The 19,897-nt window shown below is 39.5% G+C and overlaps 2 protein-coding genes across 12 annotated transcripts in view; one reads left to right on the plus strand and one right to left on the minus strand.

Moving 5' to 3' along the window:
• otofa (otoferlin a) overlaps positions 1–6,573 on the plus strand; it is a 75,981-nt gene extending 69,408 nt beyond the window's left edge. For 7 of the 11 annotated variants that reach the window (XM_051408447.1, XM_051408448.1, XM_051408456.1 and 4 more), the window contains 4 exons: positions 60–301; positions 467–645; positions 1,502–1,602; positions 4,670–6,573. In XM_051408447.1, coding sequence (XP_051264407.1) covers positions 60–301; positions 467–645; positions 1,502–1,602; positions 4,670–4,850 — 703 coding nt within the window. In that variant the 3' untranslated portion in view covers positions 4,851–6,573. Of the gene's footprint in view, positions 1–59; positions 302–466; positions 646–1,501; positions 1,603–2,086; positions 2,275–4,669 lie in introns of all 11 variants that reach the window. The other 4 variants (XM_051408449.1, XM_051408450.1, XM_051408458.1 and 1 more) reach the window with 1 other exon arrangement.
• Positions 6,574–7,677: 1,104 nt separating this feature from the next.
• Positions 7,678–13,716, minus strand: drc1 (dynein regulatory complex subunit 1 homolog (Chlamydomonas)). Its single transcript, XM_051408463.1, has 16 exons — positions 13,511–13,716; positions 13,252–13,363; positions 12,652–12,779; positions 12,321–12,504; positions 12,070–12,207; positions 11,226–11,312; positions 10,942–11,064; positions 10,604–10,731; positions 10,331–10,465; positions 9,783–10,215; positions 9,388–9,477; positions 9,227–9,310; positions 8,994–9,124; positions 8,662–8,814; positions 8,428–8,530; positions 7,678–7,809 (listed from the first exon to the last, which is right to left on the minus strand). The coding sequence occupies exons 1-16, from the start codon at positions 13,585–13,587 to the stop codon at positions 7,783–7,785; spliced, it is 2,133 nt and encodes a 710-aa protein (XP_051264423.1). The 5' UTR covers positions 13,588–13,716; the 3' UTR covers positions 7,678–7,782.
• Positions 13,717–19,897: the final 6,181 nt, after the last annotated feature.

Below are 19,897 nucleotides of genomic sequence, written 5' to 3' on the forward strand. Positions count from 1 at the left end.
TCATCCCACCAAACTTTGATCCAAAAGGTCAGCCTAACTCTGATCTCTATGGCCCACAGCTGGCTGAAGGGGCAGCAGGAGGACAAGCAGGACACAGATGTACACTATCACTCCCTGACTGGTGAGGGCAACTTTAACTGGCGCTTTGTCTTCCCCTTCGATTACCTCATGGCTGAGGAGAAGATTGTCATCTCAAAGAAAGAGTCCATGTTCTCCTGGGATGAGACTGAATATAAGATCCCTCCCCGCCTCACGCTCCAGGTCTGGGACGCCGACCACTTCTCTGCCGATGACTTCCTGGGTGAGGACAGATGGGAACAACTAGTGGTTTGATTTTAATGTGTTTTTGGACCTCATGTCTCTTGTCACTTGCTTTCAGCAGAACTTTACATCTGATTTGCCACAACAACAAAAAAAGTATCACCATCTTTAATATCTGTCTGCTCTGACTATCACCACTCACCAGGTGCGATTGAGTTGGACCTGAACCGCTTCCCTCGTGGCGCCAAGACAGCCAAGCAGTGTTCACTTGACATGATCCGAAATGAGCAAGAGCTGCCCACCATTTCCATCTTCAAACAAAAGAGGGTGAAAGGCTGGTGGCCGTTTGTAGCCCGAGATGAGAACGATGAGATGGAGCTCACGGTAAGTTAGTCAGGAAACACTGAGCGTAACATCATGAGCAAACATGTGAAATCATCATCCCGAAATAACTTCATAAACAATTTCAAACGGCAGTTAGAAAGCCACGTTCGACGTAGTTAAAGCTGAAATAAATATAACAGGAGAGTTTAAAACACTCTGGAAAAGCATCATTACAAAGAAAATTCAAAGCAAACATTTCTATCTGAACCGCGTGTATTTTATTTTCAGTAATCTGGTGGTAACCTACCTGGGGATTGACTCTATAATATATATAATATATAATCCCAAGATAAACCTGAGTGGTCCAAAGATGATTTAGAAAAACATTTTTATTATTCAAAATTCTATTAGTTAGTCTATTAGAGTACTGTCACCTCTTTAGGCCTCTGAAATTTAAATATCACATTTTAAAAGCTCATGTTCATGAGTCTTTTGGAACAATTTTATGTTTTGTTATATGTATGCGATTTCAAACATCAGTACAGCAGTAAACACTGCAGCCCGTTCTGTGGCTATTTTCTTATTGAACTCTGAATGAAGGATTTATTTCACCCAAACTAGAGTTGGTTATTGTTGGAAAGACTGTGGAAAGACTAACCCACACAGTTTTACGATTATCTGTCAGGCAAAATGACTGGTTTTGTCTTTGGAGTCTGGTCGGCATTGTTTTGGTCTGAGATGCTGGTGCTCAAGTACGACATCTAGTGGCAAGTCCATTATGTATATATAACTTTAAATATCCTGTGTGTTCAGAACAAAGGTCAAGCGTTAGTATATAGATGCCTGGAGTCAAGGCATATAGCTGATTGATTTACATACATTTTGATGTGTTATGACACATATCTTGTCATTGCAGGGTAAGGTAGAAGCTGAGCTTCATCTGGTGACAGCAGAAGAGGCGGAGAAAAGTCCTGTCGGACTTGGACGAAATGAGCCTGATCCACTGGAGAAACCAAAGTAAGATATTGACATGTTGTATTTATTTATTTTTTTACAATATATGAATAATGAAATCCTCACAAACACACACACTTGTATCACAAATCAAATGTGAGGATAGTTGTTAGGAGCAACAAAAAAAGGCACAGACACGACTTTCCCTTAAATTTCCTCTTTAAGGAAATTATTCTCACAGTGCAAAAAGCTGTGGATCAAATGTTGCATTACACATCAGTATCAGTCCAGACTTGATATTTAACTAAGCTGATTTGGTCTGGTTTGACCCTCGCACTGCTTCTTGCACTGTCAAAAGACCACTGTTACACTTTCACACTCGTTTCTCCTCCTACCATCTCTTCAACTGTCTCCCTCTGTCTCTCCCCTCCCCTCGTCCCTTTCTTCCTTTGTGCGTGTGACTCCCCCTTTCTCCTCACCCTTTCTCCCTGTTTTTACCTCCATCTCCATTCCTTCCTTCCTTCCCTATCTACCTCCTCCCACAAAGTCGCCCGGACACCAGTCTTATGTGGTTTCTGGGCCCTCTGAAGTCCCTTCGTTACTTCATCTGGCACAACTACCGCTGGCTGATCCTCAAGGTCCTGGGCCTGATACTGCTGCTGCTCATGCTGGGCCTCTTCCTCTACTCAATCCCTGGCTACCTGGTCAAGAAGATACTGGGGGCCTGACGTGCTGGTAGCCTCCGCCCCCTCCTCGCTGTCTCTGCTTCTCTATTTAACCCCTTTGCTTCCTCTTCCTGGATTCTCCTGTCCTGTGCCGCCAAACGCAAACGTTTCTTTGTATTCTGTCTTTTTCTCCACTTCTGTCTCCTCTGTTGCCTTAGTTGTAGATCACTGTCACCAAGTGCCATTACACAGCTTATAAATGACCAAATGTTTGGTATGGAAACGTTTTTACGCATAGGCAATCCAGGTGGCTGCCAAATGCTGCATTCATCTTCCTAAGTGTTCCTACGTCTCTTTGGGCAGCTCAAGATGGTTGTATGATCACGAGTTGGAGTTGGTCGTGTGAATTAAAGGATTAAAAATACAGTGCATTGACAGTATAACACAATATTAATTAAATCTGAGTTTCATTACATTGATTAGCGGACTTTAGCTGATAAGTGGCCGCTATTTTTGTTTCTGTATTACTATTTATAAAGTCAGATAAATCAGAGCCTCCAGAAAAGTCTGAGTTTCCCAGTCGTAATTACAACTTTGATGTTGATGTGAACAATATTTTTGCAAGTCAAATGCGTAATTACGATAACTCCAATATGAAATGAAGGCAGCATAAGGCACCACCTGGAGAAGATTGTTCTATTCTAATTCATTTCAGATGCCTAGTCTACATTGTCGTTGGTGAATCCACAAAGAAACAGCAGTTTTTGTTGTATGGATGTTTGTTTTGTGATGGCAAATGTCAGTGAGAGCTGCTTACATTTTGCAACTATTTCAGGGACATTTTGTTGCCATATTATCTCATTACTTTATTGTTTCCATGATAACACAACAAACAAAAAGACACTCCCAACCAACTCACAGTTCAGTCAGTATTTTTTTTTTAGTAGGAAACACGGCTTCTGTTGGTTTAAAATATCAGTGTTTTATTAATGCTGTGGTCAAAGAGAGTCTGTCTCCATCCTGTTCAGGCCACAACACATAAGATTCTCATCCAGATATCATATAAAATACTATAGGACACTATACAAAATATTGCAAAGTTTTATTTGGAGCCTTTTGACACCGATACCAATTTTAGAGGGGGAAAAAGATTCCTGATACAGTATAGTACATTTTTGAGCTGTAATGTAAATAGAATTTTTGCAAAAGTACTCAGAAGGCTGCTTTCTTAAAAAGAATAACTTTAACATGTTAAATAACATATAGGTGACATTGTCAACCAATTCTAGAAATAGAACTGAGAAAATAAAGAATAAAGAATAAAAATAAATAGCTAAACATCAGTGCTGTAAAAACAACAAGCCTTTTTGCATTATGCAGCACTTATTGGATGATATATATGTACCTATACCTATAAGATACAATATTTGCTTGGAAAATGAATATATTTAACTAAAAAAATTACATTATTGTGGCACATTAGTAAAGCATTGAATAGAAATATCTAAAGGTGACATTAAAAAATCTATAAATTGTTTTATTTTAAAAATCTTCAGACATTTCTCTAAAAACATTTTTCACTGAACTTAATTACTTAGTCTAAAATCAAGTAGCAAGAAAATGTATTTATCATTGAACAAGGTTGTACAACAAAAGGTTTGTAGTCCCTTCATGCTACATACATAAAAAAAAGTTATTTATGTACATTTATATATAAACCCAGGAAATAATTCTGTAGTGCATTTTTTAATTTGAATCTGGGGGAATGTAAGCAGCAGCAAGAAGATAGTGATGATATGGTTTCATCTTTACATAAAAAGAAACAATGTCCATCCACTTTGACTGCATTCGAGCACCAAGCATCATTGATGTAAACAGAGTCCGTAACAGATCATTACATTTTATGTGTATATGTCTAAATTCATGTGTTAAATTTGATAGCATTTGCCACCAAACTGGGGTAGCAAGGCAATTTTTACCACCCATCTAGATACGCCCCTGCTCAGAGGTGCCAGTAGACGTCTGGTTAAAATGGTCAGAAACAAACGGCCCCAGAAGAAACATCAATGTTTGGAACTGTTGGTCAGTCATCCATCCATCAACGTGTTCATTGTCGTTTTTAATTGCTCAGCTTTCACATCATGATGTGTTCTTTTTGGTCCTCTAAAACATTATACTGGTGGAAATGTGGGTTGTGAGCATGCATGTAAACAAAAATACCTATAAATGCAACTTACTAACCACTAATGCCAGCTTTCTCTCTCTCTCTCTCTCTCTCTCTCTCTCTCTCTCTCTCTCTCTCTCTCTCTCTCTCTTACTCCTCCCATGTTTCATCCCATTTCTCTCTCCCCTTTCTCCATCCACATTCACTCGCGCTTCATTAACTCACTCCTCCACCCACCTGCATGCCTTCTTCGCCAAATTACTTTACTTTCCTCCTCTGAAACCTCCATCCATCCCTCTAGTCGCCCAGACACCACCTTCCTGTGGTTCCTGAGCCCGCTGAAAGCCATCCGCTACCTGGTGTGCAACCGCTACAAGTGGCTGATCATCAAGATCGTGGTGGCCCTGCTGCTGCTCATCATGCTGGGCCTCTTCCTCTATAGCATGCCGGGCTACCTTGTCAAGAAGCTGCTGGGGGCCTGAGAGGCTGCTGGGAGGACTGGGAGGGAGGTGGCCAGCCGCACAGATGGGAAGATGGATGGGGGGGAGACAAGTACGAAAAGTCTCCCTCAGTGTCACCCGCAGGAAGGGAGGCAGAGGGAGGATCTGATCGTCATAAAGCAGCTCGCCACCTTCCACCTTAGCTCTGAGGAGAGAGGCAGACCCTAACTGTCTGCTCCTCTATCCAATCTGCAGCCAGCCTAACAAATCTAATGCTCAGTATCTGGACTCCATCCTTGAACTGACTAAAAAGCAATCATTCGCCACAAAGTAACCCCTTCTTCTTTTCAAGCAATGTTACTTGACTATGAATGTTTCTTCATCGGTTCACACAGCTTATTAAGCTAAATTGTGTCAGTGGTCAGACGATTGCATGGACGTTCATTTCAAGTGATGCTTTAAGATCTCCCATTACTGCTACAATGTCTGCTGTTGATTTTGGTAAATAAATAAATTAACAATGTTTGCATAAACCCCCTTCCCCTGTTTAGCATTTGTAAGCACTATACATTGTTAGTTAAGCAGATATAACAACATTTATTAATGTACAGAATTCTTTAACAATTATAACTTCAACTGTGAAGACATATTTTATATTATTTCGCCTGTGTTTGACTGTATTTTCATTCATTATCTGTACACCAATCAGCCTCCAATTCCAAATGGAGACAAGAGGAGTTATAGTTGTTCACAAATTCATTACTTAACACTTGTATCTGCATAACTGCATTATTATTATTTATTACATCTTTATATACTGCTTATAACTGCTGGGGGGGGGTTAAAGCAAAGTTTTACCTTTTTTTTTAAACTATTATAGCTCTTGCGGTCTTTGCACACTTCAAGAATAATAATGAAGAAACAAAAATAAAGATGTCTATTTTCCTAATGAAATTCAGTGAGACACAGAACAAGTTGACTTCAATATTAGTTAAATAATGAATAAGCGTTCTACAGGGTTTAGTTCAACGGCGATGCTAAATGTTTAATCTCTTGGCTCAAAGCAACTGAACCAGACTTTGGTCAAACATTATTTGCAAATAATTAAAATTTTAAAAAATTGTATCCCATTTTTTAAATTATTAATATGCAGACCAGACTATGAGCGTGTAAATGCTCTTCAGTTCACTGTGCTACTGATAAAACCCTCACAAGAGATAGATAGATAAAATGAATTATTTGCAAATATCATATGACTGAGTCTGATTTGAAAGTCCTCAAAAATAATACTTCAAGGTTATTACTGTTTTCTACCAAAATGTAGACTTATATGTCAATATGCATGCATCATTGTGATAACTGACCACAGAGGTCATGTGTGTTGGCATGACTTGTCTTTCCAGCTCGACACAAACCAAATCACCAACCGTGTTATCTTTAATATTACAGATAATATGGAAATATGATTAAAGTGCACTTGAGTGGAGTGGTAAAAAGGGGCCTGGGTTGATTCTCAAACCTCTGGCCACAGCTTCGTGTCGGATGCTGTTGTTTGCAGTGTCCATTACTCAATCTCAAATTTGCCTGTGCTTGACCTCATTTGTGTTGCAGTCTTTGTTTGTGATTATGTGTTTCACCAGTTAATGTTTGCACTAAACTTGCCTGTTTTTACAATGAAATTGTGTTTATAAATCTGTTGAAATGTGTGCAATATTTATTATCTGTCTGTTTTGGCAATTTGAAATAAACTGAATTCCATGGACAACCTGTTTGAGACTGTTAAAGCAGCTATAATCAATATTTCGATAATAACATTGGATCACATGACTAACCCTTTCAGCTCATTGCTTGGGTTTTCCGGCTCTTAACTTCACTACTTTGGTTCACTCTCATAATGTTGTTTTCTGCTCAAGCGAGCTAACAATCTTTACAAACCCCCACTGCATGCTACCTCCCCAGCATCAAGTGGCTGACATAGTCAACAAAGTCAACATATAGCAGCTAAAGAGCTAGCTCAGTTTGGGACTGCCCAATCCAACAGCAGACAACCAACAACAACCTCAGGTAATTGATGGTTGGTAAGAAACACACTTGTAGTGGGTGTTTTTTTCCCCCCAAAGGGAAACAATGAGCCCATTATACTCAACAATCAAAAACATCTCGACCCAGGCAACTTAAAAGCCAGATATTTCCCTCAGGAGTTGGTGTAGACCAAAACAAAGTTAAAAGAAGAGTGACTATTTGTCTTACGTTCATCAAGGGGCCATGAATGCTCATGTTGCTCCGTCAGCTGGATGTCGCCATTTGCTAACAAGTTTGCTTTATCAACTTCAAAGGTTATATATCAATGTTGTGTTCATAGCTTGTTTCCGCTGCCCCCAAGTGGCCAAAAATTAGCTGCAGGTTGAAGTCACGACTCCCAATTTGTGATAGCGTGTAGCGATATGAGTCAGTTTTTTTCTTAAAATGACGTATTTCTTTGTCCTTTTTGCATGAAAAAAATGGATGACTGCTGTTTTACCTCTGAATCTCTGTGTGCAGTCGTCCCAGTGGTAGCATGTCGTGGCTGCTGAGCCCGGTGAGGATGGTGTGTATCCTGGCCTGGAGGAACTACAAGCTGCATTGTGTGGTGTTGCTGGCTGCTGCGCTGGCCCTGCTCTTTCTGGCTCTGCTCTTCTTCTCTTTGCCCTCAGAGCTCAGCCACAAGCTATTCAACCCTGCTGGATGAAACCACTGTATGTCTTTGTATTATTGTGTATAAACTTTGTATCCCACAGGAACTGTTGTATGTCTTACTCATGTTGCTGTTCATTGTTCCGCATATTTTTTTCATTCTGGTGCTGTAAAAATAAAAACTGCAATCACAACATGACTTCATACGAGGTTTATTTTACAGTGAATAAAAATCCTTTTACAAATACTCTGATGATGGTACACACTGTCCAACCTCTGTTGTTTCCATGTGGACAATGTATTATGCGTTCTCCAGCTCCGTGTTGACCTATCAGGGAATCAAATGGATGATGTTAGAGAAGAATTATTAGATTTCAATTTACTACTAAAACGTTAGAAGGAAAAGCCTAAAATCTTTACATTTAAAGGAGCAGTGTCGAACATTTAGGAGGCTCTATTTGTATATGGAAATCGTAATTTTGTTACCTTAGAATGAGTCGTTTTTATCTACAGATGCCGCTCTGCGGCATATTGCTACAGTAGCCCTGAACAGACAAACCAAACACAGGCTATAGATAGCGCCTAAGTGTTTTTTGCGAGCTTCACTGGCCACTGTAGTTTCTCCTACACACTTCACAGCCCATTCTCATTCCTAAGTCGTCAAATACTGAAGCTGGGGATGTTTAGTTAGTTGCAATCTGCCGCTTTTAAATCCTACACCCTGGTACTTTAAGAAGCTGAAATCAGCAAATGAATGTGATTGATTATCTCGAGTGACTAATTAATAAACCTTTATAATACATTTGTATAATTAAAAAAACATATTATGCACAGTTATTGTTTTCACTTTTCTCTACCCTCATATCCTTGACTTAAATTGAATATCTGTAAAACAGTGTGACACAGACAGGCAAACTTTAACAAAGACATAAACCCAAACTCATACACTTGAATTGAGAGACTGTTGCAGCAGCATCCTCAGCTCTGTGTTCTGCTGCTCCAGACTCTGAGTCTCAGGGACGATGTCAGAGATCTCTGTCAGGACCGCACTGGAAACACAGAAAAAAAAGAAAATACTAATTTGAGTACAGATGGATGTTTGCTTTGTGTGTGTGTGTGTGTGTGTGTGTGTGTGTGTGTGTGTGTGTGTGTGTGTGTGTGTGTGTGTGTTGTTACTCACTGGTACTGCTTCAGTGTATTCTCTGCTGCGTCCCAGACTTTCAGTTTGTCCTCAGAGATTACGTTGCTCATACTCTCCCAGTAAGCTTCATCTTCTGAAGTATCCCTGGCATTTATAGCCAGTAAACTGAACTGTTGGCGGGCTGAGATCTCCCTTAGAAAGCACCAGGAACGCATTAGCATCACATATTCATAGATCAATTACTCACAGTCCAATTAACAATCATACTACAACCTTTGTTGGCATGGAGATTACATAATGGAGAGATAATCCAACGCTCATACGTAAGTGTTGTAAATAAGCGTTGGTTATTGCAGTAAATGTGGTCTTACCTGGTCTTTGTGAGCTGCCTGAGGAAACTTTTTAGAGCAGGCACAACATGGTTAGGATCAATGAGTTCAGAGGTCAGGTGAGTCGTAGAGTTGTTCTCCACTTCCCCTGCCATGTCAATGGATTCACCGGACTTAAGGCATAGTGCAGGCAGACAGGCAGAAATGAATTATTGTCTAATTACAATCATCTTGTTTGGCCATATTTTGCACTCCTCATCTAGTTCCTTCCTTACCTCATTCTGCTCCCTCTGCTGATGTTTGTACTTTAGTAAGAAATGAGCTAACTTGGGCATATCCTCCTCTTCAACATCAAAAGCCTGGAAGAGACAACAACATGTCTGGTTGTTCCATAAAGCCCAACAATACCCTGATTCATTACACTCCACAAACTCACACAAAGGAGAGAGCCGAGCTTCACAACAGTCTGTTCTTCCTCCTCCAGGGGAGCCAGCAGGTTCAGGAGTTTATCCTCCATCAGGAAGCCCTGAGACAGGAAGAAGGGAAACTTATGGATGAAGATTCTTGTCACATAATTTCATAGTATTGGGGGTATTTTTTGTGCCACAGTGACTAATACTCAATAACTTCACCCCCTTACTGACTCTGCAGGCACATATGTAACACTTTTACAAACACACACAAACAATTCCAGTCTGCCAATAGAGTCTTTCGATTAGCCTACGGCTCATCTAGAAGCTTCACAGCAGCAGGTTGGGACACATTAACAAACTGCAGCAAGCATGCAACCCTGAATGCTTAATAAACATTCATCTTGAACTTGCTTCTCACCGCCTCATCGCAAAGCAGCTCCATCACTTTCTTCAGCGTCTCCATGGACAACTTCCCCTCTTCCACCTCTGCACCGCTCTCACTCTGCACTGCTGTTCCTTCCTTGTACATTTCCATGTCCGTGCTATCAGCGTCAGTTTCCAGCCTAGGCCCAACTGAGGCGTCCATCGTTCTCTGACTACACTGTAAAGCCTGCCCGGTTTGAAATGACTGGGATACGGCCTGGTGGGCGGGCCTCCAGGCCTGTTTCTGAGACTGGATGGGACCAGAGAGCTCCATGAACGGCATGAGAGGTCGCTCCCAGGCTAAACCAAGGTGCTGCTTGCAGATCAGCGAGTCGATGAGCAGAGACCTCTCTACTAGTTGCTTCACCTCTGCTTCAATCATTAGCCACATGTCCTCAAATTTTTTGACATCAGCAGCTGCAAAGTGCCTACACAAAGTGAAGGAGGGGTCAAGAAAACCGAAGAATAAGAAAAATATTGAGGTATTATAAGCAATCAAACATTATGTTAGTACTTTAAACTAACAGGATTATTATGACTCACTTGATTTTCTTCTGTATGCGTTCATATTGCAGGATGTTGCGTTTATAGTCCTCCGATAAATACCAACTCCTCTTTGAAAACTCTTTCTCCTGACTGGTATACTTTTCTTTTAGGTTTTTTATCTCTGTCCGCAGACTGAAACACAAAGCCATCCCGAGAAACAGTGAATTGAATATTAGTGTGCGTGTGTGCGAGAGAGAAAGAGAGAGAGAGAGAGAGAGAGAGAGAGAGAGAGAGAGAGAGAGAGAGAGAGAAAAAAAAATTCTGAACTACCTGACCATCCTCCTCTTTATACAAGCCAGGTTGAACTTGTGAGCTATCACCTCATCCTTTTGCTTTATTTGTTTTAGCTTCGTGATCAAGTTGGTGGTCTTTATCTTATGATTCTCTCTCTCCAGAACCTGCAGAGGCAAGAATAACACTTAGGTCTTTCAACACTGGGCTTTCATTCTTGGCAACATAATCACAATCACTACCACTATCTACTATCTACTATATTACTGATTTCCGAGGCTGTTCTTTATCATTCCCATTTACATAAATATGACAGGAAAATCATCAGGAGCACTGTTTTGTTAAATAGAGCTCATAAAGGCATCTTGATATTTAACCTGAAACTTTGAATTTTGGTCCATCTGGAAGATGCTGTACTTTTCAGTAGTCTCCAACATCAGATTGTGAATTATCGCTTCATACTCCTCCACTTTCTTCATCCTCTCCGTCAGCCTCTCCAGCTAAAGATAGGTCAGATAGCATTAGATACAGAGTTGATGCAAGCAAGATATAAGACCATATTTAAGATGAAAGCAGACTGAAGGTTGAATCTACACGCACACACGGCTGTGTGTGTGTGTGTGTGTGTGTGTGTGTTGTTTTTTATTTCAGTTATTCTAACCTCTTTGTCCAAAAGTTCCTCCATGTATTGTTCCCATTCGTCCTTGTCTCTTGTGAGTAAGACTTCACATTCCTGCTGATAAACTCTCTACCAACAACAAAAGTGCAACCATTAGTATAAACAACAATGGCATATACAAAACTGAAGAGTCTACCTCCTTGTTAGCAACTCTGTGAGGTTGTACTTGAGTGGTGCTTTGAGCTAAATGCTCACCTCCAAGCTGATGTTTAGCAGCTATGTTCACCATGTGATAGCATGCTAACATTAGCTAAGTACAACTGAGGCTGATGGGAATATCAGTTTTACACATATTTGGTCCTAATGGACAAATTAAACATTTCACCTGATGATGGCACTAGATAAAATGCCAGGGATCAGCAAAGTTATTACAATTCATTTTAAGGGGAACAGAAGTCTGTGCACCAAACTTCATACGATATTACATTACATTTATATTATTATTTTTACATTATATTTTACTCAACAAATTTGATCCTCAACATTTTTTTTTTTTTGACAAATTATAATTTTGACGTGATGATGGTGCTAGAGGAAAAGGTCAGGGGATCACCAAAGTGATTATCCTTCATCCCCTGGGAACCATGAATGTCTGTACAAAATGTCCAATCCAGTAGTTGTTGAGATATATTGGAACAAAGTTGTGGACCGACCAGTTGACAGACTGAGATTGCCATCCATAGAGCCAACCTGCTATCCAGAAGGTTAAGACAATTGTGTGAATTCAGTCAAGACAATGCTGCATTAATCTGGTTCCCTTTGTAGATTCAAATAAACTCTACAAATTATTACTTAAAGCTGTTTGTTGACCCAGATCTGGTCCTACCTCCATCTGGTCCAGCTCCTCCCTATAGGCCTTTGTCAGGGTTTTAATCTGGTCCTCCATCCTCTCCATCACCAGGTCCAGCTCCTCTGCCTGCTTCCTCAAGTCCTTAACATAGTGATCATCTCTAACCTTCAGCTCCTGTTTAGACAAAACATGGGTGGTGATCAAGTGAACGGGCAAAGCCTATGGAAAACGATGGAAAAAAACATATATTTTTAAACAAAGGCGATTATATGTTTGACTTTATTTACCTGTTGCAGGTCATTTATTAGTTTTTTCTTGTCTTCTAAGAGAGCAGCACATAACTGCTGCTGGTAGTTCAGGGCCTCCTGCAGCTCCTGAGGGATCATCTTCTGCTTAGCTACCAACCACCCGCTGGTTATCTCCTCAAATTTTTCCTGGCTGGATTTCACATCGTTCTCCAGCCGCTCCAATCTGGGCCAAGAACAAACACAGTGGCAAACAGCAGGGACAAAGGATGAAAGGGTAAGGATGGTGTGGAGGATGTGGCAAGTACACCGCATTCAAGGTTGGTTTAGGGCAAATGTAAGGTAGTGGTAAATATGATAAATGTTAAATTACCTAAGTTTGCGAGCTTCCTCCAGCTCTGTCCTTCGCATTGACTCTTTGGCATCAGCTGCAGTTTGGATGTTGGTCACTAATGTCGGCAACTCTCTCTGCAGGTTGATTATCCTCTGAGGAATGACCACCTGACATAAAAGAGAACAGTTTCTATTCACGTTGTGGCACTGCTAATTAAGTCTAATTTATCTAGTACATGTGAATACGGGTCAGGAAATTGCACTCAATATAACCAGTAGCTATGTTTGACTGATACAACACTTACCTATTGCCCGTTTTGGAAATTATGTTCGACTGAGAGCTCTGGTTTTGCCCCTACTTATCTGGGGTTTTTTTTAATTGCTTGGTTTAAAAAACAGACAGTTCTACTATCAGCCAAAAATGTTTGCTGTTAAAAATATTCAATTCAGTTCATTTATCCTTGACATTTCTGTAGCTTTGTGCGATATATTGCCCTTCTTGTAATGTCAAATAAAGGAAGCTATGAATACTTGAGATGAATCATTTCAGACAGAATTACTGTTAATCCTTGGGAAACAGAATGGTGACTTTTGATTGATGTTTTGATTAATGAAATAGGGTTTGGAAACTCATCAAAACCTTTTCACTTTCTGCCTCCTCCTCTTCCTCCTCTTGAAGCTGAAACTCCCATGTCTCCTCCCTGACCTCCTTATTCACCTTCGCACTGGGGTTTTCCTCCTGTGTGGAGACCCTAAGCATGATAAAAACAAAGAATAAAATGTATCACTACTATTACTTTTATTAAAAGCATATTATTATTATTATTATTATTATTATTATCATTATTATTAACATTACAAATACAAAGTTACAAGTCCATGCAGAATAAAACTGATACCCGCTCTGAGCCTCTTGATTTTCGGACAACACAGAGGTTTCAGACGCTTCTTCTGGATCCATATCGACTTCTTCCATATCGATAGTATATTGTGTAAAAATTAGTGACAGAAATAACAAGTTAAATACTGTAACTAGTGATGAAAATAGCACAAAAAGAAACGTATCGCCGCGGTCTGTTTGGTTACCGTTGTTATGGCGACAGAGCAACCAGAGTGACGAGTGATGCCTTCATGTGCTCTTCATAAGCTCGGAGCTCTTCAGTCAGGATTGTGAACAGGACTTGAGAAACAAAACCAAAAAAATAGTTTTCATGAAACCCAGAAAGTGACCAGTATACAAAATGACTCTGACTGTCGGTGCACTCTCACTCCGACCCTTGCACGTTTCTAATAAAATAGTTTTTTGACTACAATACGCTCATAACCTGCTCACCACTGACAAGTGTTGTTTTGGCTTTGTACCTTAAATGCAAAGGTAATATATTTCTAAAAGTTTGAATTAAAAAGTAGTTCTGTAGCTACAAGAAACCCATGAGACAACTTCACTGTCCACTTGCAGACGCTGATCCACTAATTAGAGAACAAGGCACCGGCTCAAGCTTGCATGTGTGTGTTTTATCACTAAAATGTGTTTTTATACAGCAAGAAAATGTGAACATTGCAGTAGTAGCAATACAGAGAGAGTGAAACACTCACAGTCTGGATTCTCATACATGGCTTGGTGCTGCCATCTGGTGGCAGGATCTCGTTTTCAATACTTCTAAGAAGTAAGTTGTTTAAATCAGATAAAGTTTTGGACTCAGCATCAATCTTGTCCCTGTTAGTTCTCCAAAAATACACTTTTCTAAAAAGCTTTGCATTAAATCTCTTGACACTTGTTTGATTGGCAAAGCTTTATGATTGCCATTAAGGTAATTATCACAACAACATATAGCCTTTTAACAGGAGAGGTACGTGTTTAAAAAGAACCCTAACTATAAATACAGTTGAACATTTTCAGGCTTTTTTGTCTTTTTTTTGACAGTGACAGTTGAATGAGAGAGAGAGAGAGAGAGAGAGAGAGAGAGAGAGAGAGAGAGAGAGAGATTGAGAGAGAGGATGATTTCATTATTATTTTTAAATAAACAGGAGATAACCGAGCTTGAGACCAAAATAAATGTATCTGTCAAAACAATGCAACAAAAAATAAAATGTTTATATTAAAGGGAACTATACTGTTCGCAAAAATCATGATAACTTATCCCAAACACAGACAAACACTGATAAACATAAACAGCAGTTAGAAGTCAGTCAAACAGGTAGATGCACATAGTATATGGATGGATAATAAATAGATTTTATGCCCATGCAATATTGATTGCAAAGCACAGTGGGGGAAAGTATCATTAAACCATTAAATAATAAACATAGCTATGTAAGGGTTTTAATATTAACAACATCATAAAAGCTTACTTTACAGGAAAATATTGTTATATTCAAAAGCTGACTTTAGGTGGCGCTACTGTCTTGTGATCAAAATCCAACTCATGTTCCTCAAACTAAAATTTGAATGGTTTAATTTTTGACAAGCCCCATTTTTCATACGCACACAGATTTCTCTCCCACATGTGTGCTGTTCAGAAACAGACATCCGCTGACTCTCATGCACAAAATCCAGACTTTCTAATTCATGCACACACACACACACACACACACACACACACACACACACACACACACACACACACACACACACATACTCCACACAAATGATAAATGTCTTCTCAAGCTGATGGAAAGATGGGCACTCTCTGGTTGTCTACACAAACAAACCCACACATGGGTCAGATGTTCCTGCCCTGAGAAGTGCCCCCCTCCCACCCACACACACACACACACACACACACACACACACACCCACTTCCTGCCTGTTGCCAGCTTGCCCCCTCACCCCCTGGGGCAACCTCGCCGCTCTTTTGGCCTCAAGTGGCCTCAGTTGCTGCTGAGCCACAATGGATGTAAGTCAGCCAGCAAAGGTTTCTGACATATGATCCAGCATCTGTGATGTCACCAACAGCTGACTTGTCATAAGACCTTTGTGAAAGGGGGGAAGTAAGGGATGAATGAGGAGAAGGCCTTATTTTCAACAGACCCTTTGCTTGGAACGCTGAGTGCTTTTGCATCAAGCTGCTGAGATTACAAACTGAATGACTGCCATTAGAGAGTGATTCTATAATCTATCATAATACCATAAGCTAGGGATTGACAGACTTTGACCCCACTCGCAGGTGTATAATAAGCCCTATTCACTCTGCGTATGCTCTGTGAGAGAGGGTGCATGTGTGTGTGTGTGTGTGTGTGTCTGCTAATTCCTACTCCCAGGGGCATATGTTTACTCCTTGTTCAACAAAGCATCATATTCATTGCTCAGGGGTTGAGAGGTGCATAATCTAAGACTGACCTTCAGCCAGTTAACTAACTGACAGCTTAGAGTGTTGTTGGTGGTGGGGGGGGTTGCATAACAACTTAAGCCCTGACTAACAGTTTCTTAATATTGCCATAACGAATGAGACATTTGCTGCTAGGTAACATAGGATTCACTGTACAGACTACAGAACAGTGCAGGATGATTGTAGAGGACAGCAGAATATTCAAAGGCATTTAATCTAGAGGAGGCTGTGACCTTGTCAAAAACAAAACAGTCATTTAACAAGAATTACATTTAAAAATGAAAACTGAAGGCGAGATTCAGAAATAACATGAAGAGCATCCCTCTACTCGTCTATCAAATATGAAATGTACTGACCTTGTGTCAAGGTAACTTTGCAAAGAGAATTATGTTTTGCCCGCTGGAGTATCTATTGCAAACAGATACACAGTTTTTAGCCCAACATTACCTTGTTGCCTCTGAACATATAAATATTAAGAGAGCGTGAGGGGCACTGACAAACACAGACGCAGGGAAACATTGAGGCTATTACAGGAAAAAAAAAATCTAAATGATCTCAAGGTCTGTGCAGCAGAGGCCACTTGCCAGTCTCAAATCTCATCAGACAAGGTCTGAGGAAAGGTTTGTGTCATCGCTTAGCCACTCAAACATCAGCTTCAGCCATCCAACATTCATCCACTTCACTTCCTCCTCAGCTATAAATAAGTCAACTAACCAATTTACACATTACAAAAGCACAAGGAAAAATGAGATGAATGCTTGAGTCCATGAGAAAAAAAAGTTATACATAATTGATTAATTGGTACCACACACAGTGATTTTATCAAACAACTGCTCTATCTGAAGAGGTTTTTAGATGATGAGTAACTTGTTAAGTTCTTTCTAGAAATGAATTAATAAAAACTTACACTTATTAAAAACCGTTTGAATGTAGTTTTGAAATAAACAGGTTATTACAGGTTGAGCACTGCTGATGTACTGAAGGTGATAGATTACTGCAATTAGCAGAGACACATTTCTCACCATTTTGAGTGTTAATTGATATGCAATAAACTGTCCATTCTAGTGATCATTATGTATTTGGTCATTTCTGTCTACGGTGCAAAGTCATCTTACTATAACTGAGATTTTCATTGTTTCTTACAAGACTTAAACCTCAGCACATTTTTTTCCACAGTAATCCAACTGAGAACTAGAGCACGATATGAGTCAGTTAACAAAATCATATTAATTTCTTCCACATAAACTGTGACACTTACAGTAGTATTATTCTCAAAGTCATTTTTCTTATCAAAGCTCTTTGTGAGTGGATTAGGTGTACAATAATTATGCATGGCATTAGGCCATAATTACTGATGGATTGTATTTTTTGCTGCACTGCAGTCAGTTCAGTAAGAATGTAAATCAGATGCCTTCATCACTGCATTGTGTCATAAACTGCGGCCAAAACAAACGCACATAATGCAGCCCATATAAAACAATAAATGTAGCTTTGTGGCTGTTCAAACATGTATACATTTGTGCACACTTGACACATCAGTTAAAATGGATAGATGTTTATTTTGTGGCAAAAACAAAAATTCACCTTCTAGGAAACTAAGCATGTTAACAATCAAACATTACCAAAATACTGCCTTTTAGCCAGATGTGAAGAACTAAATATATAAATCAACAATCCTCAGAATGAGTCACACGAACTCACTAGGCACTTTACAGCTCCAGACTGCTCAATCTTTTTTGGACGCAGACCTGTTCAAGTGATATAATGATCCATTTTAGCATGTGGGAAATTAAGTACATTTACTCAAGCACTGTATTTAGCTACAGTTTGGAGGTATGTAAAGTCTGCACAATTTATAATTCTACTGCACCACAGTTCAGATGGAAATATTGTACTTTTTACTTTTTTTATTTATTTAACAGCTATTGTTACAAGTTACTTTGCAGATTAATATCTAACATATAAAAGAAGTCAGTTTGGGCAAAATTATGTATTGTTGTAAAATAAACCCACTGAACAGCAATGGTGGAAAGTAACCAAGTACATTTAAAATTGTACTTTAGTACAGTTTGAGTTCTTCAATTTTCTGCTACTCCTCTACAGTTTAAGAGGAAATACTATACTTTTTACTCCACTTTTTTTTCCAATATAGTCCTATAGTTACTAGTTTCTTTTCAGAATAAAATTGTATGAAACATAATGATCAGTTAATAAAGTAATAAACTACCAAAATGTGAAGCAGTCAAAATTAGATCCAGTTTGACCAGCTACAACATTAAAGTACTGCTCATGTTAATTAACATTAATGAGCTAATAATATAACAATAAAATACTGATAGACCTTTACTTGTAATGGAGTATTTGGTATTGCTACTATATACTATATAATGTCCCCAAGACATGTCTTAAAACACATAAAAATGCAGTAATATCAATATGAAAATGTTGTTCATTTAAAAAGTTGAACAACACAAGATGCCTACCACTTTTCTTTCAGCTTCTGTACTCGTCTGATTGGCTTTCAGACTAGTTGTGTTCAGCAGATGAACGTGAAAAAAAAACAGGCTTCTAGTGTCAAACTCTGCACATTCATCCTTCTGCACAGTGAAGCTCAAACGTCCAAATGAAGTATAGGCTAACATGCAAAATGAGTTCCACGCATTTATAATATGGGGTTATTTAATGGGTTATTTATAATAATAATAATAATAATAATAATAAAAAACACATACCTGTACTTCATTTAAGTAAATTTGCTGCCTACTTATGCACTTTTGCTTCTGAATGCAGGGCTTTTACCCCTAAGAGAGTACTTTTAAGCTGTGGAAGTACTACTTTGATTTAAGTATAAGGTCAGAATACTTCCATTCAATCACTGGGGGGGGGGCAGCTGCAGCTTTTCCACAGGTTCTCTCATTCACGTGGCGGCCCTGCGGTCAATTTTACCGGGAGTATTTCATGACTTTCAGCCCCGCTTAAGGACCCCGGTGCGCCTCAGGAAAAAAAAACAACGGAGGCTTAACAGGAATCAAAGCTGTCATTCTTGAGCTCCGAGCCGCTCAACACACTTCACCGTGCGGGAGCGCCGATGACAAAAAGCCCGTGTTTTTAGCGGCTCTGCCGGCCGCAACTGGATCATATGACTCGGCATATCCGTAATGCTCTTAGACCTGCTGATGGCCAGCAGTGGCTGCGCTCCACAAGACCAAAAAGCCAAAGGAGTTTAACGGATGTGTTGCTGCGATTATTCGGCCAAGTATCTTTATCCCACATTTAGATTAGCTGCTAATGACGGAGGGAAAAGCCTCGTTGCAAGAAACACACAAGGCCACGTAACCCGAGAACAAGGGATCATGCCTGTGTGAAGAAAACAGGTTTAACTACAACACGGACTCATTAGACATCATGTAACTGCAGTCACTGCTGCTTGCTGCAGGGGTTTTAGACACCAGAGGTGGAAGAAGTATTCAGATCCTTTAATATCACACACTGTGAAAGCACTCCACTGTAAGTAAAAGTCCTGCATTTAAATATTTCAGTTTTATCCTTAAAAGTATCAAAAGTAAAAGTACTCAGTGTTTTACTATTATGGTGATTTTCCTGTTACCGGTGCATTAGTGTGTGTTGCACTTTACTGCTGAGGTTGAGCTGGTTTTAACTAGTGCCCAGAAAAACACATCAGTTTATCTCAAAAATCTCCAAATTTGGAGATAACATGGTTTGATTGGTAATGAATGGTATGAAAAATTGTAATCTACAGCTGTCGGACAAATGTAGTGATGTAAAAAGTACAATGTTTGTCTCTGAGATGTGGTGGAGTATAAGTATAAAGTTGCATAAAATGGAAATACTCAAGCACATGTACCTCAGATGTTACATTTTAAAGTGGAAATATTCAAGATTAGTTACTTTCCACTAAGCTGGTTGTGGTTAAATCACAGCACATGCATCTGCAGG

Source organism: Dicentrarchus labrax, unplaced genomic scaffold (genome assembly GCF_905237075.1).
Source record: "Dicentrarchus labrax unplaced genomic scaffold, dlabrax2021, whole genome shotgun sequence".
Classification (NCBI taxonomy): Eukaryota; Metazoa; Chordata; class Actinopteri; family Moronidae; genus Dicentrarchus; species Dicentrarchus labrax.

Excerpts from the sequence above, each read along its gene's own strand:
- drc1 (XM_051408463.1), bottom strand. The coding sequence starts at position 13,587 with ATGGAAGAAGTCGATATGGATCCAGAAGAAGCGTCTGAAACCTCTGTG. Across the intron at positions 11,313-12,069 it reads AGGAGCTGGACCAGATGGAG|AGAGTTTATCAGCAGGAATG; the intron begins GTAGGACCAGAT and ends TGTTGTTGGTAG. Across the intron at positions 9,478-9,782 it reads AGCTGCTTTGCGATGAGGCG|GGCTTCCTGATGGAGGATAA; the intron begins GTGAGAAGCAAG and ends TTCCTGTCTCAG.